The following is a 24,917-nucleotide window of genomic DNA, read 5'->3' as shown; positions in this document are numbered from 1 at the left end:
CCCCCAGAGCTCAGTCCTACTCGGTCCTTTGGGTCGCCGTAAACCTCCCCACAGGTCCACTAGAATTCCAGTTTGCATCTATTTCATCTTCTGGCTGATGCTGTCACCCTGGGAGTCTGAGGATGATTTGAAAGTGGTTTCTATAGTGACAGCAAGGGCAAAGGCCATAAGCTCCTCAGATATGCCTTCCATATCTCAAAGATCACAAACCTTCTATTTACCTTTTCCATCCCCCCAGCTCCATAAGCCCCCTTCCTGTCACCTCAAGTATCAGCTGTCCATCTTGCCCTGGTCTCTGTACAAATCTGAAGTTTATGGACGGAGACACTGAAGATACTTCCACGAGTTCCCTGTCTTTGAGTAGCCTACTCAAATTCTCTCTGGACTCCTCCCTTTTCTTATTAGCTCTTCTAACTAACCTGCTTCTTTGCTAAATACACCTCTGCTACTCTTCTAAATCCTCACCTTAAAAGAAATTGCGGGTGAAGTGGACAAAGCCTGGTTCTTGGGATGAGGGTTGTTTGCACAGCACAGAGATATGGTAGGGGTTGGGGGCTCTACCCTGTTGTAATCCCGTCCAAAATCCACTCCATGTTTTCCCTCCTTCCCTGCTTTCCAACTTTACCCAAAGTCGTCAGACTCTCAGATTGTGGAGGAGTGACTGCTGGACAGACCCTGGGACAGACTGAGAGCCTGGAGGGAAACCAGCCCAGTACCTACAAGGTCAGGGTCAGCATCAACCCCGAGGAAGGTGGTAGGCTTCGTCTTTGGACTCTTTATCTCCCCTTATCTCTATTTTCCTTCTCTTCAGGATGGAGTGGGCCTCTGGAGAACCAGGGAGGGGCCAGCAGGGACAGCCTCTGCCTTGGGAACTTCGCTTGGGCCTACTTCTAAGTGGTGAGAGGGCCTGGTGAGGCCTAAGGTTATGGGATGTGATGGCAGGTCCAGGGGTGGCTGGCTGGCCCAGGGCCCCAAGGCACAGGCTACCTAATGAAATACTGGTTAACCCACTGCTCCCAGCGCTGGCTGCCACATTGGCCCAGTCCCCTTCCTTGGATGTACCTGGCTGTTCTCGAGGAAGCTGCTATCCAGCCACTGGTGACCTGTTGGTGGGCCGTGCGGACAGACTGACTGCCTCATCCACTTGTGGCTTGCATAGCCCTCAGCCCTACTGTATTGTCAGTCACCTGCAGGTGCTGCTGGGGACTGGATGAGAGGCTGGGTCAGGGTGGGGTTGGGACTAGCTAAGGTACTGGTACTAACCTCCACCCAATACAGGATGAGAAGAAATGTTTCCTGTGCGACTCCCGGCAGCCCTTCTCTGCTCGAGAGAACCCCAACAGCCACCGAATCCAGAATGTAGTCACCAGCTTTGCACCACAACGCCGTGCAGCTTGGTGGCAATCGGAGAATGGTAAGCCCATGGGCAGGTCAATGGAGTGACCAGGGCTTGTATGCCAGTAACCTCAAAACCTTGACCTCTTGTGCCCTGATGCAGGTATCCCAAGGGTCACCATCCAACTGGACCTGGAAGCTGAATTCCATTTCACCCATCTCATTATGACTTTCAAGGTGCCTGCCTAGCAGTGAACCTGCCCTGATTGCCCTGCTTTGCTTCCCAATGCCCCCGGACAAAACCTTAGCTCTACAACCCGGATTCTCTGAGCTCCTGTATTGTGTTCTGACCACATATGAAACATGGTCATTTCTTGCATAGTTTCCATTGCTGAGCACGCTGCAGGCCTTTGCACATGCTCTCCTGTGCCGCATTCCTAGACTAGGTCAGATACTAACCTACCTGTTAGAGGTGGCTACCCTGCCTGGTCTGGTCATTGCCTGGATTTCAGTCGCTCCCACTTGTCTGTGAGCTGCTTGGCAGTGATCATGAGTACGCAGGGCTCTCAGCAGCCTAGGTTGGGCTGGGGTCCTTGTTCCTGCTAATCAGGCATGTCTCCCCTCCCCAACCAGACATTTCGTCCCGCTGCCATGCTGGTGGAGCGCTCTGCAGACTTTGGCCGCACCTGGCATGTGTACCGATATTTTTCCTATGACTGTGGGGCTGACTTCCCAGGAGTTCCACTGGCCCCTCCACGGCACTGGGATGATGTGGTTTGTGAGTCTCGCTACTCAGAAATTGAGCCATCCACTGAGGGCGAGGTAAAGGCTGGGATCTGGGCAGAGGGTAGGAAGGGCTCTATGGGGTTTGTGGCGCACCTGAAGCAAGGTCCCATATATCTGTGGGCTTCCTGCCATGCCAGGTCATCTATCGTGTGCTGGATCCTGCTATCCCTATTCCAGACCCCTACAGCCCACGGATTCAGAGTGAGTACCCGTGGAGACTGGCACAGTCCCAGTGTCCGGATGGATGAGGACTATTTGGGGCCTCAGTAAGTAACTATTTTGGGTGTTTCCTAGAGCAGATGCCAAGCCCAGTTTAGCTCTAGTAGCAATAGAAAAGAGGGCTCCCAAGGTGACCTTGGCAGCTGCAACCCCTGGGTGGGTATGAGGCAACCAGAGCTTGCCTATCTAGTTGGACAAAACCCTCTTCCCCTTCTTAGACCTGTTGAAGATCACCAACCTACGAGTGAACTTGACTCGGCTTCACACACTGGGAGACAACTTGCTTGACCCCCGGCGGGAGATCCGGGAAAAATACTATTACGCCCTCTATGAGCTTGTTGTCCGTGGCAACTGCTTCTGCTATGGGCATGCCTCACAATGTGCTCCTGCACCGGGGGCACCAGCCCATGCTGAGGGCATGGTAAGGGCCCTTCAGATGACTGGAATAGGGTAACGGGGAGGTGTGGGCGTGGTTAGATAGCTTCCTGAATGTCTTCACAGGTACATGGGGCCTGTGTCTGCAAACACAATACTCGTGGTCTCAACTGTGAGCAGTGTCAGGATTTCTATCATGACCTTCCTTGGCATCCTGCTGAGGACGGCCATCCTCATGCCTGTCGGAGTGAGTGAAACATAGAACTCTGCAGCCCGGCTGTGCCTGGTTCTAACCAAATGCTGATTGGTCAAGCCCTAAATTCCTAGGCTGTGTCTAAAGGCTATCCAGGTCTTGATATCCCTGATGACACTCAGCTCTCCTCTATAACCCTCTCTGGTTACCAGTTCCATATGATTCTGAAGCCTTGAAGTCCTTAACCTGCCACCTACAAATTCTGGCCCATGGTCCCGACATAGAGTGATGACACACACCCTCATCCCTGTGTCCCTTATCCTAAGGACTTGATTTCTCATTGGCCTTTGCTTTCTTCCCAGAGTGTGAGTGCAACGGGCATACTCACAGCTGCCACTTTGACATGGCTGTGTACCTGGCATCTGGGAATGTGAGTGGAGGCGTATGTGATGGATGTCAGCACAACACGGCTGGACGCCACTGTGAGCTCTGCCGCCCCTTCTTCTACCATGACCCAACCAAGGACATGCGGGACCCAGCTGCGTGCCGTCGTAAGGCTGGGATTTGGTATGAGGGAGAGAAAACTGAGCCCGAGTCAGGAACTAGGAAGGCAGAATCTGTGTGGTAAGGGCTTGGGGTGGAACCAGAACAGCATAGGGAAGGCTTAGGACTGATGCTGTGCCATTGGGTAGGACAATTTATGTTCTCCTTTGTTCTCAGCCTGTGACTGTGACCCTATGGGATCTCAAGATGGTGGTCGTTGTGATTCCCATGATGACCCTGTGCTAGGGCTGGTCTCGGGCCAGTGTCGCTGCAAAGAACACGTGGTTGGCACTCGATGCCAACAATGCCGTGATGGCTTCTTTGGACTTAGTGCCAGCGACCCTCTAGGATGCCAGCGTATGTGTTTCTTGCTGTAACTCCTATGCTGACCTTTAACCTCTGGTCTCTTATTCCTGAAGCAGATGGACCCGAGCACTTCTACTTTCTACAGTACTAATGGGCCTCTTTCGGTACAGGTTGTCAGTGTAATTCACGGGGCACAGTGCCTGGGGGCACCCCTTGTGACTCCAACAGTGGAACCTGTTTCTGCAAGCGGCTGGTGACTGGACATGGTTGTGACCGCTGCTTGGTGAGATGGAGGGATCTGAGGTTCTAGGATCCTGGACTTGTCCTCAAAGCACATGGCTGGGGGCAAAGTCCGGTGGGTGGGTACTGAGAACTTAGGGTCTAGTCCTGAATGAGAAGCCTCTGGTTTGGGAGGTCAAGGGTATAGACCAGTGGTCTGGGGACTGTGTTCACCAATCAGTGGTAGAGTCTGGGGGTGTGGTTGGATTCACTGATGGGTAGCAAAGAAGTAGGTGTCTGGCCTCCATCGATCCCTTTTCCCCAGCCTGGCCACTGGGGCCTGAGCCATGATCTACTTGGTTGCCGCCCCTGTGACTGCGACGTGGGTGGTGCCTTGGATCCTCAGTGAGTGCTATGAGGGCTTGCGAGGCGGGAGGGAAGGCCAAGCAGGTGACCCTGAAGTAACCACAGCATTCCTCAGGTGTGATGAGGCCACAGGCCAGTGCCGCTGCCGCCAGCACATGATGGGACGGCGCTGTGAGCAAGTACAGCCTGGCTACTTCCGGCCTTTTCTAGACCATTTAACTTGGGAGGCCGAGGATGCCCGAGGGCAGGTGGGAGCACTCACGAGGTGTGGGTAGCTTGGCTGTGGGGGTGCCTTGGCGGGACTGGGGTACTATCCAGTCCTAGGGGAGGTCTTGGCAGGAGGAATGCTGTTTGGGACTTTACCTGAGTCCTCACCCGTGCTGTGGCTGTGTTGACTCTTAGGCACTTGAGGTGGTAGAGCGGCTGGCGACCAACAGAGAGACTCCATCCTGGACTGGCCCGGGCTTTGTACGGCTTCGGGAAGGGCAGGAAGTGGAGTTCCTGGTAACCTCTTTGCCAAAGGCCATGGACTATGACCTGCTACTGCGCTTAGAGCCTCAGGTTAGACCCTGCGACTGCTGACCTGTGCAGACATTCTGGATGTGGAAGAATCCTCCCCACTGTCCTCTTCCACCAGGTTCCTGGGCAATGGGCAGAGCTGGAACTGACTGTGGGTCGCCCAGGGCCCGTGTCTGCTCACAGTCCCTGTGGGCATGTGCTGCCTAAGGATGACCGAATTCAGGGAATGCTTCAACCAAACACCAGGTGAAGGCACAGTGAGGCCTGCAGGGCCAGCCCTTACTCCATGCAGATCACCCGAAAGGCCACATTGCTTTCTTATCTGCTCCTTCCTTCTTTCAAGTATGCCCTTCTGGGTGCTGCTTGCCAGGTCTGTGGCTATGCTCACAGGAAAGTCATACATAAAACGGGGCCTGCTTTCTCAAGGGTGTGAATTTCGGAAGCCAGGGCATTAATGGATGGGAAGTCATCCTAAAGTAGTGACGTTTGCAAGGCAGTAGTATCAGAAAAAGGGTGTGGCTGGTTAAGGTTTGTTAAGGTTTGGGAGTATTTATTTCCTTTATCTTTGTCTGTTGGCCACCCTGGGCCTCCCTCCTTTTTTTGTCTTATTTTGTTTTGTTTGTTTTTATTTTTGTTTATCGAGACAGGTTTTCTCTGTGTAGCCTTGGCTGTCCTAGAACTCTTTCTATAGGTCAGTATGGCCTTGAACTCACAGAGAGCTGCCTGCCTCTGCCTCCAAGAGCTGGGATTAAAGGTGGGTACCACTACTACCCAGCTCAGATCCAGGATCTTAAAACATGTTCCAGGCATCTCAAGTGCTGGAGCTAAAGGGGTATGCCACCATGACAGGCTGAGAAGAAACAGTTCTTAGAATCTTTGACTTGAGGGTTAAGGCCAGTGTGTGGGATTACTGGGAGGAGTAATGCTGGAGTAAAACTTGGTTTCCATGAGCTGGTTGTGGTACCTCATACCTGTAATCCTAGCAAGAGGAGGCAGGAGGATCAGAAGTTCAAGATATTCAGCACACAGCAAATTCAGGGTCTACCTGGAGCATATAATCCTTGCCTCAAAAAAGGAGAAATAAGTGGGAAGAAGAAGAAGGAAAAAAACAAACCACCTAGGGATGTGGACTAGGGCAGGGAGGCTAAGAGAAAAGAGTGGAGAGGAAGGTACAGTGAACGCATGGCATGCTGCTGAATGCTGGAGACAGGTGAGAATAGGAAAGTGGCCATTGAGTTAGCTACATGGAGGTCATTGGTGACCTTGACATAAAGTGGGCCAGTCCCACTGGAGAGGACTGGCTGGCAGTGACTACAGGGAACTCTGGATTTATTGGGTGAGAAACTAAAAAAGAAGGTGCAGCTGTGGGAGATTCAGGGACTGAAGGAGGATTTGGGAATGAAATGAAAGAACTCATGTGTGGGTTTACAAGGTGATGTGAATCACCTAGGGGACAGAGAGACAGGATTACTGTCTCAAGGGAAAGGGAACAAAGGTCTGAGGATGTAGTTCAGTGACTCATTCTTAGCCTGCACCTACAAAGCTGTAGGTTCAATCCCTGGGGCTACAGTATAAATTAAATACTCTTATTTTAATTGGGTCTTTAAAAACAAAACAAGACAAACAACAAAGAAACAAAAACCAAACAAAACAAAAAACAAAAACCCCAAGTCCAAAAACCCAGGGCTGGATACCCAGCATTCACATTGGAAGGCTGCAACTGTCTATAACTCCAGTGGCAAGCGATTCAACAATACCCTCTTTTGGCCTCCGTGGGCACTTGCACACATACAGTGAGTGTACACACACACACACACACACAGAGTGCATGAATGTACTCGTGAATACACACACCAGTATATACATGCATGCATACATAATAAAAATAACAAATGAGAATAAGAAAACCTGACAGATTGTAATGTGTGACTGTATGATTCCAGAAAGCCACATCTGTAGGATTCTTCTCTTTAGATTCCCTGTCTGACTCGGCAGGTACAAGTTGGCTAGTCTGGCTCAGTAGTCTCTGCCTTGGTCAATAGATTCTATTGCTATGAGTAGCAGTGTCAATGGTCTAGGATAGTATCTCTGTGAGTTCTAGACCAGCCTGGTCTACAGGGTGAGATCCAGGACAGCCAGTGCTGTTACATAGAGAAACTGTGTCTCAGAACTAAAACAAAAACAACAAAATCAAAACAACGATGAAAACAAAAGGCTCAGGATGATAGGGGCATTGACCCTGAGTGGCATCCTATGCTGTCTCTCTCCTCTCCACCCCCAGGTTTTTGATGTTTCCCAGACCCGTCTGCCTTGAGCCTGGCACCACCTACAAACTGAATCTGAAACTGATTCGAACAGGGGGACACGCCCATCCGGGAACCTACTCCGGGTCTGGACTACTCATTGACTCGGTGAACAAGCCCTCTCAAATCAGCAAAGATGGCAGGGCCTGTGGGGTGGACACTATAATGGTGGTGATGCCTAGGACGGTCTGGGGTAGGGAAGACAGGCCGATGGCAGTGCCGTGGGAGTGTGGTTGCTGATGTGAGTTCCACTCTTGCACTCAGCTGGTCCTGCAGCCCCATGTCTTGGTGCTAGAGATGTTTAGTGGGGGTGATGCTGCTGCCTTGGAGCGCCGTGCCACCTTTGAACGCTACCGTTGCCATGAGGAAGGTCTGATGCCCAGCAAGACCCCTCTGTCTGAGGCCTGTGCCCCCCTCCTCATCAGCCTGTCTTCCTTGATCTACAATGGAGCCTTGCGTAAGTACTCTCATTATGAGTTGGTAGGCAGGGGTGGGGGCCGAGCCTAACCTGTTCTTCCTCTTCCCCTCACAGCATGCCAATGCGACCCTCAAGGCTCACTGAGTTCGGAGTGCAACCCCCATGGTGGCCAGTGCCTGTGCAAACCTGGAGTGGTTGGACGCCGCTGTGATGTCTGTGCTGCTGGCTATTATGGCTTTGGCCCTGCAGGCTGTCAAGGTATTTGTCTGTCTTTCAGTCTTCCCTATTCTCTTCCCTTTCTCACTTCAAGATTCCCTCTTCCCTCTTGCTTTGCTTCTTCCTTTCTCAGCTCTGCCTTGGGCCCTATATTCTTAGGTTGGAGTCCCTTGTACTTTACTATCATTCCTCAGCCTTCCCACCCTGACTGTCTCTACCTTGTCCCCAGCCTGCCAGTGTAGCCCTGATGGGGCACTCAGTGCCCTATGTGAAGGGACTAGTGGACAATGTCCCTGCCGAACTGGTGCCTTTGGTCTTCGCTGTGACCACTGTCAACGTGGCCAGTGGGGATTCCCTAATTGCCGGCCATGTGTCTGCAATGGGCGTGCAGATGAATGTGATACCCACACAGGCGCGTGCCTGGGCTGCCGGGAGTACACAGGGGGCGAGCACTGTGAAAGGTGAGCCTAGAGCAGCTATGAGTGGTTGATTGATGGCCAGGCTGCCTGCGGATAACACTTACTCATTTCCCAACAGGTGCATTGCTGGTTTTCATGGGGACCCACGGCTGCCATATGGAGGCCAGTGTCGACCTTGTCCCTGCCCTGAAGGTCCTGGGAGCCAGCGGCACTTTGCTACTTCTTGCCACCGGGATGGATATTCCCAGCAAATTGTGTGCCACTGCCGAGCTGGTTACACTGGTGAGTGGGTAGGGCACTGGTGTGGGATTAGGGTGAGGTGGCTAAGCTTAGCCCTCATGGTTTCCTCTTAACTGAGGACAGGGCTTCGATGTGAAGCTTGTGCCCCTGGGCACTTTGGAGACCCATCAAAGCCAGGTGGCAGGTGTCAACTGTGTGAGTGCAGTGGAAACATTGACCCCACGGACCCTGATGCCTGTGATCCCCACACGGGGCGATGCTTGCGTTGTTTACACAACACAGAAGGGCCCCACTGTGGCCATTGCAAGCCTGGCTTCCATGGACAAGCAGCCCGGCAGAGCTGTCACCGTGAGTTTGGATATGGGAAGAGATGGTTGGGGTGGCTTCTACTAGGGACAGACCCCCTTGATTCTCGTGTCTATCTTGGCTTGCCCAGGCTGTACCTGCAATCCTCTCGGCACAAATCCACAGCAGTGCCCGTCTACTGAGCAGTGCCACTGTGACCCAAGCAGTGGGCAGTGCCCATGCCTCCCCCATGTCCAAGGCCTTAGTTGTGATCATTGTGCCCCCAACTTTTGGAACTTCACCAGTGGCCGTGGCTGCCAGCCCTGCGCTTGCCACCCAACCAGGGCCAGAGGCCCCACCTGCAACGAGGTATGGAATCCTGGAGATATCTGGGGACAGGGAGCCTGCTGCTATCTGCCTTGCAGGCTCAGCTTTTGGTAGAGACTGAGCCTTGCTGTTTGTGTCCTAGTTCACAGGGCAGTGCCATTGTCATGCCGGCTTTGGTGGAAGAACTTGTTCTGAGTGCCAAGAGCTCCACTGGGGAGACCCTGGCCTGCAGTGCCGTGGTGAGAAATCTGGAGAGACAGGGTGGGGAAAGTCTGTCTCAGTATGCATCACAGCAGCCCTCATACTATGGCTTGTCTTTTTCTGCAGCTTGTGATTGTGATCCTCGCGGAATAGACAAACCTCAGTGTCACCGTTCCACAGGCCATTGTAGCTGCCGCCCAGGCGTGTCTGGCGTGCGCTGTGACCAGTGTGCTCGTGGTTTCTCTGGTGTTTTTCCTGCTTGTCACCCCTGCCATGCATGCTTTGGAGATTGGGATCGTGTTGTACAGGACTTGGCTGCTCGTACACGACGCCTGGAGCAGTGGGCACAGGAGTTGCAGCAGACGGGTGTGCTGGGTGCCTTTGAGAGCAGCTTTTTGAACCTGCAGGGGAAGTTGGGCATGGTACAGGCCATTGTGGGTGCCCGCAATGCCTCAGCTGCCTCTACTGCGAAGCTTGTAGAGGCCACAGAAGGACTGCGGTATGGATGGGACTAAATGCATATGGTGGGATGGAGCAAAGACCCAAAAGATCTGGACTGAAGCCTCTCTAAACATGTTCCCTAATGATATAGCCATGAAATTGGGAAGACCACTGAGCGCCTGACTCAGTTAGAAGCAGAGCTAACAGATGTACAGGATGAGAACTTCAATGCCAACCATGCACTCAGTGGTCTGGAGAGAGACGGGCTTGCGCTTAATCTCACACTGAGGCAGCTTGACCAGCATCTGGATATCCTCAAACATTCAAATTTCTTAGGTGAGCTGTCGGTTAACTAGGCGGGTGGGCCAGGGCCAACTTTCATCTGACTGACCCCCCCTCTGACCCAACTTAGGAGCCTATGACAGCATCCGACATGCTCACAGCCAGTCTACAGAAGCAGAACGCCATGCCAACACCTCCACCCTTGCAGTACCCAGCCCAGTGAGCAGCTCAGCAGACACCCGGCGTCGGACGGAAGTGCTCATGGGTGCCCAAAAAGAAAACTTCAGCCGCAAACAGTTGGCACACCAGCGGGCACTGGGACAGCTCTCTTCCCATACCCTGAGCCTTACAGGCATTAATGAACTGGTGAGGTGCAGGTGTGGAGTGGGGTAGGTAGCTGTGGATATTCTTCCCATAGAACCTTGATTTGTTTTGTGCCTGACAGGTGTGTGGCGCACCAGGGGATGCACCCTGTGCTACCAGCCCTTGTGGGGGGGCCGGATGTCGGGATGAGGATGGGCAGCCCCGTTGTGGTGGCCTCGGTTGCAGTGGGGCAGCAGCCACAGCAGATCTAGCACTGGGCCGGGCTCGGCACACACAGGCCGAGCTGCAGCGGGCACTGGCAGAAGGTGGCGGCATCCTCAGCCGAGTGTCTGAGACTCGTCGGCAGGCAGAGGAGGCACAGCAGCGGGCACAGGCAGCCCTGGACAAGGCTAATGCTTCTAGGGGCCAAGTGGAGCAGGCCAACCAGGAGCTGCGGGAACTTATCCAGAGTGTGAAGGACTTCCTCAGCCGTGAGCCTCCCACGTGGCCCAGGCCATATGATTGTTCCCCTTGTGTCTGTGTGTCCTTGAGTCTCAGGGTCTGCGATGGGTATGTGTTTATGACCCTATGTCTTGTCCCTTCGTCCTTCCTTGTCCAGTCAATGTCCCTAAGTCTCGGTCCCTTATATAGTCCCTGTTCTTTGTTTACATCCTTATCCCTTTTAGCAGACTCCTATGGCATGTGCAGTCTGAGAACCCACATATCAAGATTATGTCCAAGTTCATGCTGGAGATTGTTCTTAAGCCTTTGCCTGTGTCTCCATAGAGGAGGGAGCCGATCCTGACAGTATTGAAATGGTAGCTACGCGGGTGCTAGAGCTCTCCATCCCAGCCTCACCTGAGCAGATACAGCACCTAGCAAGCGAGATTGCAGAACGTGTCCGAAGCCTGGCAGATGTGGACACAATCCTGGCACATACCATGGGCGATGTGCGTCGGGCTGAACAGCTACTACAAGATGCACAGCGGGCACGGTCTGACCCCAACCCTGGCCCCCATTCCTGAAACCTCGTCCTGATACTTGCAGACCCTGATCTCCCCTTTTCCTCAGGAGCCGTGCTGAGGGTGAGAAACAGAAGGCAGAGGCAGTGCAGGCAGCATTGGAGGAGGCTCAGAGGGCACAGGGTGCTGCACAGGGAGCCATCCGGGGAGCAGTGGCTGACACAGAGAACACAGAACAGACCCTGCACCAGGTATGGTCTCCCTAGGACATCAGTGGGACAAGGTTATGAGCATCTACTCCGGATCGCTTTTGTTATGTTTGGAACAGGGTCTCACTATGTAGCCCTGGCTGGCCCGGAACTCACAGAGATCAACCTTCCTCTCCTCTCAATCGCTGGGCCCCTCTGTGGCAGGTACAAGAGCGGGTGGCAGGTGCAGAGCAGTCACTGAACTCTGCAAGTGAGCGGGCTCAACAATTGGATGCTCTCCTGGAGGCCCTGAAACTAAAACGGGCAGGAAATAGCCTGGCCGCATCTACAGCTGAAGAAACAGCAGGCAGTGCTCAGAGCCGTGCCCGGGAGGCTGAAAAGGTAAGTTGAGGCAAAGCCACCCCGAGGGAGTTGCAGTAGTGTAGTTAGGATTCCCCTGTACTAGCATACTGACTCTGCCTTTCACATCCACAGCAACTGCGGGAACAAGTAGGTGACCAGTACCAAACTGTGAGGGCGTTGGCCGAAAGGAAAGCGGAAGGTGTGCTGGCCGCACAAGCCAGGGCCGAACAACTGCGGGATGAGGCTCGGAGCCTGTTGCAAGCTGCTCAGGACAAGCTGCAGCGGCTACAGGGTGAGGACCGGCCCCGGGTGGGCAGGAACTAGAGAGGTGGGGTTGTGGGAGAAAGACCTCAAGTACTTCTTGACCCTTCTAGAACTGGAGGGCACGTATGAAGAGAACGAACGCGAACTGGAGGACAAGGCGGCCCAGCTGGATGGCTTGGAAGCCAGGATGCGCAGTGTGCTTCAGGCCATCAACCTGCAGGTCCAGATCTACAACACCTGCCAGTGACCACTTCCGGGGCCCAGCCTCGTCCCAAGCACTGTCCCACACGCGTGTCTGTCCACACATTAAAGAGCTTTCAATAAACCAGTGTGAACCTCCACTGTGTTGTCTGGAAGTTAGTGGGAAGGGCGAAGGACTTCCACATTGTCATCAGTAGAATTCCAGTAAAGGCCAAAGCACCGGAAACCCGCTTCTCCCTTTCCGGCCCTCCCCGGAGCGGCCCTTCACTACAGCCCCCACTCTTGCCGGAAGTGCGTCACCAGCTCGCAGCTCCGCCTCCCATAGTCTTATCTAGAAGTCGAAACAAAACAAGCGGCGGCGGCGGAGCCGGGACGGGGGAGGGGCGCGCCGGAACCGGAACCGACCCGACGCCGGAACCGGAATCGAGAGCGGGTTGCCAGGGCCCGAAGAGGGCTGGTGGCGGCGGTGTCGCTCGGTGAGTGCTGCGGGCCGCAAGTCGCTGGTTTGGCCGCAGCGGGAAGGCCGCGGCGTTGGCCTGCGGCGGCCTGTTCAAGGTCACGGGCCGTGCCGTCCTCGACATCTCGAGCCCCGCGCTGTGCGGGCCCCACCGATGCCGACCGAGCCGTTATGCTACCCCTGTGGCCGGCCTCTCTGTTTTTAAGAGGGCTGGCGGCGAGCGAGGGTGGCTTCCTGGGGGAGGTGGTGGCAGGCCTGGGCTTCGGAGGTTGGAGTCAGAGAGCAGCCTGCTTGGGGCGTTGGTCTGTGGTCATTAACTCTGCGCAGCCTTTCCGACCTTCTGGGATTTCGGGATAGTCCCTCTCCCGCCTTGACGTCCTGGCGGCATGGGGGAGGGACTCGACTTGTAAATAGGGCCTAGGAGTAAGGAGGAAGCAGAGGGAGTTCTGCCCTCAGGCCTGGACAGGCTGTCACTAGATTCAGCTCATCTCTCTGCCGGGACAAGGATATTTTTATCACCCCATCTCCCCCAAGGGATCACAGACTAGCCATATCTCTTCTCGCTGCGCACGCCGGGCTTGAGGCTGCTAGGGGTCCTAGGGCTACGTCCATCTCCACTCTCACTCTAGTGTGGTTTTGAAAACTTCACTATGGATAGAGAGAGCCAGAATCAACACACACAGATGGGAAACCGATTAGGCCTCTGTGGCTCAAAACTGATGAATGAAGGACCCTGGAAATAGGGTGATGTCTGTTTCAGTATCAATCTGGACGCCCATCACCATGTCTAAACACCCGAGTCCACTCGTCTTTGGAGTTGGGGGAAGAAATTCCCGTTTTAGGTGGAAGCAAAAAGACCAAGTAGTTTCAGGAGCAGGTTTATGATAAAAATGGGAGCTGGCAGGAAGCAGATTAGCCATCAGATTAGTACCAGGACTGCTTGTGGGCAGTGGCAGAACCTGGGGTCCGTTTTCAGCTATAGTCTGGCCTTTCTGCTACTACTTGGTGATCTCCGCCTCCTGCCTGCCTTCTTCACCTTCTACTTGTGTGGTGGTGACTAAGCAGCCAATGAGAGTGAAGGAAAGGGAGCGCTCTGCTCAGCGTGCCAGTCCTGTGGGTTGGAGCCGTGGCTCCTGTCCAGAGGGAGAGCCTGGGCCCAGGCCATGAGGGCCTTGACCTAGCGCTTCCTCAGTGCAGCTTCCAGCATTGTGGGTCTTTTGTAGACACTCAGGAGGTGTGGCCTGAAGCAGTTGCTGCTACTTGAATTATTTCCTCATAGGGTAGCCTCGGTGTGCATGGCTGCTTCAGATGGTGACAAGATGTTACCCTTTAGGTCAAGAGTGTCCCCAGTTGCTGAGTCGTGCTTATAGGCAGGGAGCAGACTTGTTTGGCTTTGGCAGTGATTTGTAGTCTATTTTCATTAGGCTGTTGGTTCCTTGCTGAAGAATTTGGCTACAAAGAGTTGCCAAGATAGCTGGGCCAGGAAGAAAGCGCCGCAGCCCTGACCCAGACGCTGTTGCCGACCCTGGGGCAATCTGGCTGGCTACCAAGCGGCTCAAGATGTCTGGTGGGGCCAGTACTACAGGCCCAAGGAGAGGGCCCCCAGGATTGGAGGAGGCCACTAGTAAGAAGAAACAGAAGGATCGAGCAAACCAGGAAAGCAAAGATGGAGATCCCAGGAGAGGTAGGAGTGGCATTTCCAGCGTTCTCATGGCTGCTTCTTCCCATGACTCTGGACATGCAGTTTAGAGGTCTATTTCTTCCCTCTTTAATCGTGCACTGATGCTGAGAAAAAGCCACTTCAAAAGCTGGATAGAGCCTCGGCTTTAAACCTGGGGAGCTTGGCTAAGACCCAGACGGTGGGGTCTGCAATCTCTCCCCTCATTAATGTCTGTTTTTCCTTTTGTTGCCAGTGTCCACTCCTCGAAAGGAGCAGACCAAAGAGGGTGAGTAATGAGCGGAGCTTTGGAGTGCTGCTTGAGGAAAGGGGGAATTTAGCTCTCATGTGGAGCATGGGTTTGGCTTTTTTATTTGTCTCTTAGCATTAACATCAACTCTTCTGATCTCTTTGCCATTCTCCATATAGAATTGTTGCTTGATTGGAGACAGACCACAGATGAGGTGACTGTTAAGCTGCGGGCAGGAGCAGGTCCCCTATGTCTGGAGGAAGTAGATGCTGCTTTCACAGATACAGACTGTGTGGTGAGGCTTCCAGGTGTGTTCATCTGCCCAGAGTACAGTGTTACCTTTGAGTTCTCTAGTATCCCTCACCTCAGATCACTGTTAATACTCTTTTTTCCAGGTGGTCAGCAATGGGGTGGTGTTTTTTTTGCTGAAATACAAAGTTCTTGCACCAAAGTGCAGGCTCGTAAGGGTGGTCTTCTACAGTTGACACTACCCAAGAAGGTGCCTCTACTCACCTGGCCCTCTCTCCTGGTAAGTTCCAATTGAGTGTATGGGAGTTGGGGATACCTGTTGTATTTAACAGGGCCTAACTATTGTATCTTTGGCAGAAGAAACCTCTAGGGAGCCAAGAGCTGGTGCCAGGGTTGCGGTGCCAGGAGAATGGGCAAGAGCTGTCTCCCATTGCCCTGGAGCCAGGCTCTGAGCCCCGCAGAGCTAAACAGGAAGCCCGGAACCAGAAGCGGGCCCAGGGCCGTGGTGAGGTAGGCTCAGGGGCTGGCCCTGGGGCACAGGCAGGGCCCAGCGCCAAGAGGGCCGTGCATCTCCGCAGAGGGCCAGAAGGGGAAGGGTCCAGAGATGGCCCTGGCCCCCAGGGCGATGCTCCACCCTTTCTGTCTTCTGACTCGGCCACTCAGGTGAGAGTTAGGTACCTGTTTGGGTGTTTGGAGACTGGGGAAGGATTGTGGACTAGAGTGGGTGCCACCTACCAGACCCAGGGCTAAAATTCGCCCTTTTTTTCTCCTCTCCTCTTCTCCCCCTCCCCTCCCTCCTCCCCCCCTTCCCTTTTGTGTATGGTTAGGTTGAGGTTGAGGAGCAGCTCCATGTACCACCACTGAACCCTCAAACCAGTCTCCTGGGCACAGAGAAAAATTTAGCCCTTTTGACAGGAGAGAAGACAGGGTCCCCCAGGAATGACCCAGTCTCCCCAGTCATGGTCCGGAACAGAGACCATGAGACAGATGACCACATCAAAGAGGAGATGGCAGTAGGAGCAGATCCTGCAACTTTGGTGGATGGTAAAATGGGGATTGGCCGGGTGGACCCCCAGGTTGGATTGCAGGGTTGATGGGTGGATAGGGAGGAGTATAGTAACAGGCTGGAATTTGTCTTGGGTTGGTGGCACTGAGCCATGGTCTCAACATAGAACCAGAGTCCATGGTGAACCTGGCATTTGTCAAGAATGACTCCTATGAGAAGGGGCCGGACTCAGTGGTGGTGCACGTGTATGTGAAGGGGATCTGCAGGGACACCTCTCGAGTCCTCTTCCGAGAGCAGGACTTCACACTCATCTTCCAGACCAGGTGTGTGTCTGGGGCTGGGACAGACAGTGTGCCTCACATGGGGATGTGCTGCCAGCTTCCTCTCTTGTCATTTTTCCTCCCCGCTCTGCCTCTGCAGGGATGGAAACTTCCTGAGGCTGCATCCGGGCTGTGGGCCCCACACCATCTTCCGCTGGCAGGTGAAGCTCAGGTTGGTGGTGCAGCCCCATCACTGCTCCTCTTTCCTGGGTTTCCGTTTCTCTGGCTTGTTTTCGCATGACACCCGCTACATTTGCCATCTCTGAACTCAGCTCTTCCCCGACAGGAACCTGATTGAGCCAGAGCAGTGTACGTTCTGTTTCACGGCCTCTCGCATCGATGTCTGCCTGCGGAAGCGGCAGAGTCAGCGCTGGGGAGGACTGGAGGCCCCAGCTGCACGAGGTCTGCACACGAGCTCCCTTCCTTGCTGAGCAGGACCCCCGTCACACACGCTGCTAACCACCAGCCCTCTCATTCCCCCTTTTTAAGGTGCAGTGGGCGGTGCAAAGGTTGCCGTGCCGACAGGTCCAACCCCTTTGGATTCAACCCCTCCAGGAGGTGCCCCCCACCCCCTCACGGGCCAGGAGGAAGCCAGGGCTGTGGAGAAGGAAAAACCCAAGGCCCGATCTGAGGACTCAGGGCTTGATGGTGTGGTGGCCCGCACCCCTTTGGAGCATGTAGCTACAAAGCCGGAACCGCACTTGGCCTCGGTGAGAATCTTGGGTAGGGAAGAGCCGAGAATGAGGCTGAGCCAGGTGGTGACGGCGCATGCCTTTAATCCCAGTACTTGAGAGGCAGAGGCAGGTGGTTCTCTGTGAGTTCAACACCAGCTTGGTCTACAAAGCGAGTTCCAGGACAGGTCCCAAAGCTACACAGGGAACCCTTGTCTCGAAAAACCGGGGGTGGGGTGGTGTGTGTGTGTGTGTGTGTGTGTGTGTGTGTGTGTGGTGGCTAATAATAATAGACTGAAGAGCATTAGGGTTGCTGTCATATTTCCTTTGCTCTTACAGCCCAAACCCACATGTATGGTGCCGCCAATGCCTCACAGTCCGGTGAGTGGAGATAGTGTGGAGGAGGAGGAAGAGGAAGAGAAGAAGGTGTGTCTGCCAGGCTTTACTGGCCTTGTCAATTTGGGAAACACTTGCTTCATGAATAGTGTCATTCAGTCTCTGTCCAACACTCGGGAACTTCGTGACTTCTTCCACGGTGAGGTCAGGGCCAGGAGCCTGGGGCACAGGCAGAAGGGGGACCATTGCCTCTTACACCTTTGCTTGACTGTTGTAGACCGATCCTTTGAGGCTGAGATTAACTACAACAACCCATTGGGCACTGGTGGGCGACTGGCCATTGGCTTTGCTGTGCTGCTCCGGGCCCTGTGGAAGGGCACTCATCAAGCCTTTCAGCCCTCCAAGCTAAAGGTGATTTGTGGTTACTCCCACTCTTGTGTTGTGTAGAGAGGGTTGGGAGGGGCCTGGTGAGTGGGTACTAAGATTTCTCATTAACACTTTGGCCTCCCGATGCAGGCCATCGTGGCAAGCAAGGCCAGCCAGTTCACAGGCTATGCACAGCATGATGCCCAGGAGTTCATGGCTTTCTTGTTGGATGGGCTACATGAGGACCTAAATCGGATCCAAAACAAGCCCTACACAGAGACGGTGGACTCTGACGGACGTCCTGACGAGGTCAGTCAAGGTGGCATTGTAGGGCGGGGTTTTGTGTGTCTCAGATATTGGGTGTCCTCAGTTCTCACCGTTTTTTCTCAGCTGGTGGCTGAGGAAGCATGGCAGCGGCACAAGATGAGGAACGACTCGTTCATTGTGGACCTGTTCCAGGGCCAGTACAAGTCGAAGCTGGTGTGCCCTGTGTGTGCCAAGGTGTGATGCCCCCCCCCAGAGAGGCCCCCAGTGGATTAGGCTGATTTGGTCAGATTCGGTTGAAGCATGTACATTTTCAGGGAGTGCTGGGCAAAACTGGGAAGGAAGGTGGCAGAGAGACCTGGGATTTTCTGTGGTCTAAAGAAATCAGGTAGCGTGAGCTTCCTAGCGGAGTGAAGTCGGGAGAGGGGTATTTGGCTGGAGGGGTATGGTGTTTCAAAGATAAGTAAGGTGTGCTGAAGTTGTGGGTCAGTTTGGAAAGGCATCCATGATGTGATGAAGGGAAACTTGGGGAAGTGGCTAAGCTGGCAGAACAGGAACAGTGCCAGAGGGCATTGGTGGGCCCTGTGGGTCCCCTTGCCCGGTCCTGTGCTCTAAGACTCAGGGTTTGCTGACTGGCTGTGAGAGCCCTGCATTAGGCTCTCCAGGAACGAGCATCTTTGATCCTTGGTGTCACCCTAGTGTCACCTTTGCATCCACAGGTCTCCATCACTTTTGACCCATTCCTTTATCTGCCGGTGCCTTTGCCACAAAAGCAAAAGGTTCTCCCTATCTTCTACTTTGCTCGGGAGCCCCACAGCAAGCCCATCAAGGTGCGTAATGGGCTCCCCCCCCCCAATGTCGTAGAAAAACATGATTCCTCATTTCCCTACACTGACTTTACCTTTGTTGCCAAAGTTTTTGGTGAGTGTTAGCAAGGAGAACTCCAGCGCAAGTGAAGTTTTGGATTCCCTCTCTCAGAGTGTCCATGTGAAGCCTGAGAACCTTCGACTGGCAGAGGTATATCTCTTTATCAAGTTTTCTGCATGTGTGGCCACATAAGGTGTTTTTTTGGTGTGTGTATGTGTGTGTTTTAATGTTTTATTTTATGAGTGTTTCACCTCCTTGTGCGTATGTATGTGTATCATGTTATGTGCCTGGTGCCCATTGAGGCCAAGAGGTATGATGTTGGATCCCTTGGAACTGGAATCATGGGTTGTTGTGAGCTGCCAAGTAAGTGCTGGGAATGGACACGGTCTCCACCCTCACCCCGATCTTCCTGAAGAGCAGCCTTAACTGCTGAACAATTTCTCCAGCCCAGCCCACATATGTATTAAAGCACAGACAGACATGTATCATCAATGGCATCGAAACATATGTACACAAATACAAATACAGAAGCTTAAGATTGTGTGTTTTTATTTGAGTCTTTTTTGAAACCAGGCATTGGTCTGTATAACATAGGCTCCCTGAGTTCTCAGCCACCATTAGTTCATTCCCCCTGTAAGTGTGGGTCGTGTCTGTCTTTCCCTCTGGATAAGGAGCGTTGGCAGAACTTGAGCTTGCCAGGACTATCTGGCATTCTCTCTCTCTCTCTCTGGCATTCATTCTCTCTCTCTCTTTTTGAGGGGGTTTCAAGACTGGGTTTCTCAGTAGCCTTGGAGCCTGTCCTGGAATTAGCTCTGTAGATCAGGCTGGCCTGGACTTAGACCCTCCTGCCGCTGTTTCCCAAGTGCTGGGTTTAAAGGCATGCACCACCACTGCCCAGCTTATTTTTTCCATGCTTTCTCTGCTGAGTTTTCTCTCATCTCAGATCTGCATGCTAGTCTTATCTGAAAGTTCTTTGCCTTTTAATTCAGCAGTTCCCATCTGAGTTGAGTATAGAAGAGGCTCTTGGAATGTGAACCTTCCCTGATAACACCTTGTAGTCTTAGCAAGGACTTGTTAAATGAGTAGAGGCCCTCAGTATGGAGGGTCAGTGGAGTTGACTCTTGCTCGGGCACTGTCTCTCTGCCCCTGGGCAAGCATATTTCTCTTGTAGGCCATAGGTTCTGTTCTTCCCCATCCCAGTAGACTCCATTGCAGGACCGAGCCCTTCTTGGTGCTGTGAAGTAGGCCTAGGGGAAAGACTTATCTCATGGCATCTGTGTCTGTGTGTGCTTTATCGCTAGGTGATTAAGAATCGTTTCCACCGTGTTTTCTTGCCCTCCCACTCACTGGACTCAGTGTCCCCAACTGACGTGCTCCTCTGCTTTGAGCTGCTATCCCCAGAATTGGCTAAGGAGCGGGTGGTGGTGCTAGAGGTGCAGCAGGTGAGTGGGGGCCACCCTGATGCCGCAGGGCCCTGGTGGGGACTGGTCATTCCTGCCTGGCTTTGCTGAGCCAGATGACCCACCCTAGCGCCCCCAGGTACCCAGCATCCCTATCTCCAAGTGTGCAGCCTGCCAGCGGAAGCAGCAGTCAGAGGATGAAAAACTGAAGCGGTGTACCCGTTGCTATCGCGTGGGCTACTGCAACCAGTGAGGAACCCCATGGCCTCCCCCTCCCGTTCTCCACCTGCCACTTGCCACCCTGTCCTCTCCACACAGAGGCGCACACCTTAAGCCCTCCACCCACTTGTCCATTTTATTAGACCTTGGGGGAGGCAGGGCTGGCATACCTAGCCCCCAGAGCTCCAGACAAGCCCCGACATACAGTTATAACACTTAGGGGTAAAGCCCTAGTCTCACCTTCTCCTTCCCTCCAGGTTCTGCCAGAAAACCCATTGGCCTGACCACAAAGGCCTCTGCCGCCCTGAGAACATTGGCTACCCCTTCCTGGTCAGTGTTCCTGCCTCACGCCTCACTTACTCCCGTCTTGCTCAGCTGCTAGAAGGCTATGCCCGGTAAGAGCTCGGGTACTAGTGTAGATGGAGAGCAGAGGTACGCAGGTGTTGGCCCAGCAGATCAGAATTCTTCTTTGCCTTGTTGTCCGCCAGATACTCCGTGAGTGTATTCCAGCCGCCCTTTCAGCCTGGCCGTATGGCCTTGGAATCGCAGAGCCCTGGCTGTACCACATTGCTTTCAACTAGCTCCCTGGAGGCTGGAGATAGTGAGAGAGAACCCATTCAGCCTTCTGAGTTCCAGTTGGTTTCTCCTGTGGCTGAGGGGGACACAGGGGCTCCCCGTGTGTGGGCACCTCCTGATCGGTGCCCTGTACCTGGCACCAGTGGAATTTCTTCTGAGACGCTGGCCAGTGGGCCTATTGAAGGTTGTTCGTTGCTTGCTAGTGAGAGGGTGTCCCGGCCTGAAGGTAAGATCTGCTGAAATGCTTTGGGTGCTGCAATAAAAAGTTGGGGAAGATTGTTTAGGCCATAGTGGACAGATAAGCATTGATTATCATGCTTTGTCTTAGCTGCTGTGCCTGGGTACCAACACTCAAGTGAAGCCCTCAATACCCACACACCCCAGTTTTTCATCTATAAAATTGATGCATCAAACCGAGAGCAAAGGCTTGAAGACAAAGGTATCTGATGCTGTGGGTGGAAGTTGTAGGGTAGCTTGGGTTGGCTGCTGTGCACAGCTGGCATAACCCCTGTCTCTTCTCATCTACAGGGGAAACTCCACTGGAGCTAGGTGATGATTGTAGCCTGGCTCTGGTGTGGCGGAACAATGAGCGCCTACAGGAGTTTGTGTTAGTAGCCTCCAAGGAGCTGGAGTGTGCCGAAGATCCAGGCTCTGCCGGTGAGGCTGCCCGTGCTGGCCACTTTACCCTGGACCAGTGCCTCAACCTCTTTACTCGGCCTGAAGTGCTAGCACCTGAGGAGGCCTGGTGAGGACGGGGCCGCAAGCAGGTAGAGGGGCAGGGTGGAGGGAAACTTGTGGTTCTGACTTATTCTGTCCCCTACCAGGTACTGCCCACAGTGCAAGCAGCATCGTGAGGCTTCCAAACAGCTGTTGCTATGGCGCCTACCAAATGTACTCATTGTGCAGCTAAAGCGCTTCTCCTTCCGTAGTTTTATTTGGCGTGACAAGATCAATGACTTGGTGGAGTTTCCTGTTCGGTGAGCAATGAGTGATCCCTGGTGACTGTGGACAGGGAATGGGGATCATGGGGCATACTAACTGCCTCACCCTTCTCTGACTGGGACTACAGGAACCTGGATTTGAGCAAGTTCTGTATTGGCCAGAAAGAGGAGCAGTTGCCTAGCTATGACCTGTACGCTGTCATCAACCATTACGGAGGCATGATTGGTGGCCACTATACCGCCTGTGCACGCCTGCCCAACGATCGCAGTAGCCAGCGCAGTGACGTGGGTGAGGGCACACACAGCCAGTAGGGTAGGTGGTGGGGTGGTCGTACAGGCTGTGTTCATACTCTTCCCACCCTGCTATAGGCTGGCGCTTGTTTGATGACAGCACAGTGACAACAGTAGACGAGAGCCAGGTCGTGACACGTTATGCCTATGTGCTCTTCTACCGTCGGCGGAACTCTCCTGTGGAGAGACCCCCCAGGGCAGGTCACTCTGAACACCACCCAGACCTAGGCCCTGCAGCTGAAGCTGCTGCCAGCCAGGTGAGGCACGGGGGAGGCCTTACAGGTAGTTTGGGGACAGGGCTGAAAAATATAGCTTTCTTTCCTCTAGTTAGAAACACTTGGAGCCTCCAGAATTTAGAGGTGGGTCCCTTGATATTCGGGCCTCACCCCGGGGCATCCTGGAAGATAAGATACCCTAGGGACACAGTCAAAGGTGACATATAGAAATATGCTGTCAACGGTGTGCACAAAATTACAGGTCAGAAAACGGCCCTGAACCCCATCAGGCACGGTACTGTAAGCACACTAACCCTGACTTCTCCCGGCTCTCCTCCACATTCCCCATGAGCCAGCCTGGAGGCCCTCTGCGATCACCCTCGTCTTGTGCTGTGCGCTTAAGATAGATACCTTTGTCAGAGATGGCTATCACCTCCAGTGGCTGTCACACTTTGTGTGGTGACAGCTGCCCCCACTGAACCTTCAGACTTCTGTCTCATTTGCTGACGGTGTTCCATAGGGCCATGAGCACGGCCACTTCATCATGCTCTAGACCATCAACCTCTTTCTGTCACCTGTGCTCCCTTGAGACCTCTGTCAGGCTCAAGAGACACCATACAATGGTCAGGATTCTGGACATGGGAAATCCTGGGCAGAGTGCCACGGGTTGGCTACTTACCCTCTGTGAGCTGGTCCCTTCTGTGGGAGGTCTGGACAAAAATCTGACCAGGTAACTCCACTAAATGTGGAAAGCTAAATGTGGATTGAATGCTGTCTGGAGGAAGTCAAAGACTGTCAGGAGTCTCACACCTAATGCTCCCGCCTACTTCCCTGCTACTTGATCTGGAACGTGGGGGCTTAGGCCCAGTCACCTTGTTGTGACTGTCTTGGCTAGGGGTCTCAGGGAAACTGGGGCCTCCCCATCCTCTGGGTGCTGATGGCCCTTTCCACATACCATAGGCTTCCCGGATTTGGCAGGAGCTCGAGGCCGAGGAGGAGATGGTGCCCGAAGGGCCTGGGCCTCTGGGTCCTTGGGGGCCCCAAGACTGGGTGGGGCCCCCGCCACGTGGCCCTACCACACCAGAGGAGGGCTGTCTGCGATACTTTGTCCTGGGTACCGTGGCGGCTTTGGTGGCCCTTGTGCTCAACGTATTCTATCCTCTGGTATCTCAGAGTCGCTGGAGATGAGCTCACCTGCAGGCACCTCTTGTGAGCTGGCCTACCTGCCTGCTCACCAGGCCATGCCTACCTTTGTGGTGGGGAACAACTCTGGGCTCTGGGTCTCAGTGTATGTATCTGTGGGGACTGCAGCCTCTGCAGGGGCAGAGGGGCAGAGTATCCTAGGGTATGTGTCCATCCAGATGTCTGTTCCTCCTGTTTCTCTGACCCTTGTCCTAGGGCTTGGCCCTGCTGGAACTATTTCCTGTATTTAAAGTGTTAATAAAGTGAGTATTCAGGCCCGATCTCGTCTCTCTGTCTAAACGCCGCTGCTGTCTGCGCTTGCCTAGGGGCCCTCCCTTGGGTGCCAGGGCTCTGAGCCAGCACCCCCGGGATGCCAGGCAGTATGCTGGGCAACCCCCAACCCCTGTCCTCGTATTCTGTTGCAGGGACTAGGCCCTGGCCAGGCCCCCGAGGTGGCCCCCACGAGGACAGCCCCTGAGCGCTTCGCCCCCCCTGTGGACCGCCCAGCCCCCACGTACAGCAACATGGAGGAGGTCGATTAGCAGGTCCCTGGCTGATGGAGGGACTAGGTTTGGGGGAATCCCCTTCAGAAGGCCATCTCTTTGCCACTTTTCCTTCTGTCACTCGGAGGACACTGGTTCCACCGATGGGAAGTTGGGAGGCATGATTTGGGTGTGGGAACCTCACAGATTGTGACCTCATGTCAACTTGGTCCCCAGATTAGTGGGCCTTGGCTTTTTCAGCTGCCTTCAGTGCTGCGTGTTTCTGAGTTGTACCTTTGATTCTTTCTGACCTGCATTATAAACATTATAATTTTATTCTAAAAATTGTAATTTTTTTGCATTTTGGAAGTGATTGCTGCTGTTTAAATATATTTTAAAAATAAATAATAAATAAGCAGACTTAGTGACTTGTCCACAATATGCTGTGGCTCTCCCCCCCCCCCCCCATTATCTGGTATATGTGTGTGTGTTTATATTAAAGATCCTGAAGTTCTCTGATCTGAGGGGAGATAGGGTCACAGCTCATTTTTTCTGGGTCATTGTAGAACTTTAATTGTTGCTATGACAAACTGTCTGCCAAAAGCAACTTAAGAAAGAAAGTTTAATGCAGCTCATAGTTTGAGGGTGCAGTCGTCATGGTAGAAAAAGGAAGCTCTTAGTTTGAGGGTGCAGTCGTCATGGTAGAAAAAGGACGATGCGGTTGGTTTCATTGCCTCTGCTGTAAGGAAGCAGGGAGCAATGAATGCTGACAGCTCAGTTCACCTTCCTTTTTATTCAGACCCTAGCCGGGGGGTAAATGGTGCTGCCCACACTTAGGGCTAGTCTCCTAGCCGATCCTAGATTGTGTCAGGTTGACAGTGTTAGCCATCACAA

At 53.6% G+C, this 24,917-nt stretch overlaps 2 protein-coding genes across 11 annotated transcripts; both read left to right on the top strand.

The window, feature by feature from the left end:
• Nucleotides 1-599: 599 nt before the first annotated feature.
• On the top strand, nucleotides 600-12,414 carry Lamb2 (laminin subunit beta 2). The gene is made up of 33 exons (XM_051204134.1): nucleotides 600-723; nucleotides 812-897; nucleotides 1,021-1,193; nucleotides 1,279-1,414; nucleotides 1,499-1,572; nucleotides 1,969-2,157; nucleotides 2,259-2,322; nucleotides 2,559-2,761; nucleotides 2,842-2,962; nucleotides 3,271-3,459; nucleotides 3,629-3,808; nucleotides 3,928-4,040; nucleotides 4,302-4,381; nucleotides 4,458-4,590; nucleotides 4,745-4,903; nucleotides 4,980-5,107; nucleotides 7,143-7,272; nucleotides 7,429-7,621; nucleotides 7,697-7,840; nucleotides 8,028-8,259; nucleotides 8,336-8,499; nucleotides 8,581-8,805; nucleotides 8,894-9,111; nucleotides 9,212-9,308; nucleotides 9,397-9,769; nucleotides 9,863-10,047; nucleotides 10,124-10,359; nucleotides 10,439-10,787; nucleotides 11,083-11,290; nucleotides 11,368-11,509; nucleotides 11,672-11,848; nucleotides 11,942-12,101; nucleotides 12,184-12,414. The coding sequence occupies exons 2-33, from the start codon at nucleotides 813-815 to the stop codon at nucleotides 12,318-12,320; spliced, it is 5,397 nt and encodes a 1,798-aa protein (XP_051060091.1). The 5' UTR covers nucleotides 600-723; nucleotide 812; the 3' UTR covers nucleotides 12,321-12,414.
• Nucleotides 12,415-12,624: 210 nt separating this feature from the next.
• On the top strand, nucleotides 12,625-24,443 carry Usp19 (ubiquitin specific peptidase 19). 10 transcript variants are annotated; one of them, XM_051204205.1, is made up of 27 exons: nucleotides 12,625-12,750; nucleotides 14,156-14,415; nucleotides 14,645-14,677; nucleotides 14,818-14,946; nucleotides 15,034-15,167; nucleotides 15,248-15,550; nucleotides 15,715-15,931; nucleotides 16,060-16,216; nucleotides 16,314-16,385; nucleotides 16,500-16,615; nucleotides 16,709-16,923; nucleotides 17,224-17,419; nucleotides 17,498-17,631; nucleotides 17,737-17,895; nucleotides 17,977-18,087; nucleotides 18,570-18,680; nucleotides 18,766-18,867; nucleotides 20,019-20,159; nucleotides 20,248-20,366; nucleotides 20,594-20,731; nucleotides 20,825-21,138; nucleotides 21,241-21,351; nucleotides 21,441-21,657; nucleotides 21,737-21,889; nucleotides 21,982-22,142; nucleotides 22,223-22,401; nucleotides 23,967-24,443. In XM_051204205.1, exons 2-27 carry the CDS (start codon nucleotides 14,292-14,294, stop codon nucleotides 24,081-24,083), a joined length of 3,963 nt encoding a protein of 1,320 aa, XP_051060162.1. In that variant the 5' UTR covers nucleotides 12,625-12,750; nucleotides 14,156-14,291; the 3' UTR covers nucleotides 24,084-24,443. The 10 variants fall into 10 exon arrangements, with proteins under 10 accessions (XP_051060162.1, XP_051060149.1, XP_051060157.1 ...); XM_051204192.1 differs by having other exon boundaries at nucleotides 16,703-16,923; XM_051204200.1 differs by having other exon boundaries at nucleotides 15,245-15,550.
• Nucleotides 24,444-24,917: the final 474 nt, after the last annotated feature.

Source organism: Phodopus roborovskii, unplaced genomic scaffold (assembly GCF_943737965.1).
Source record: "Phodopus roborovskii unplaced genomic scaffold, PHOROB, whole genome shotgun sequence".
Taxonomy (NCBI): Eukaryota; Metazoa; Chordata; class Mammalia; order Rodentia; family Cricetidae; genus Phodopus; species Phodopus roborovskii.
The sequence above is the reverse complement of the archived record's forward strand: the minus strand, read 5'-3'. Positions and strand labels throughout refer to the sequence as shown.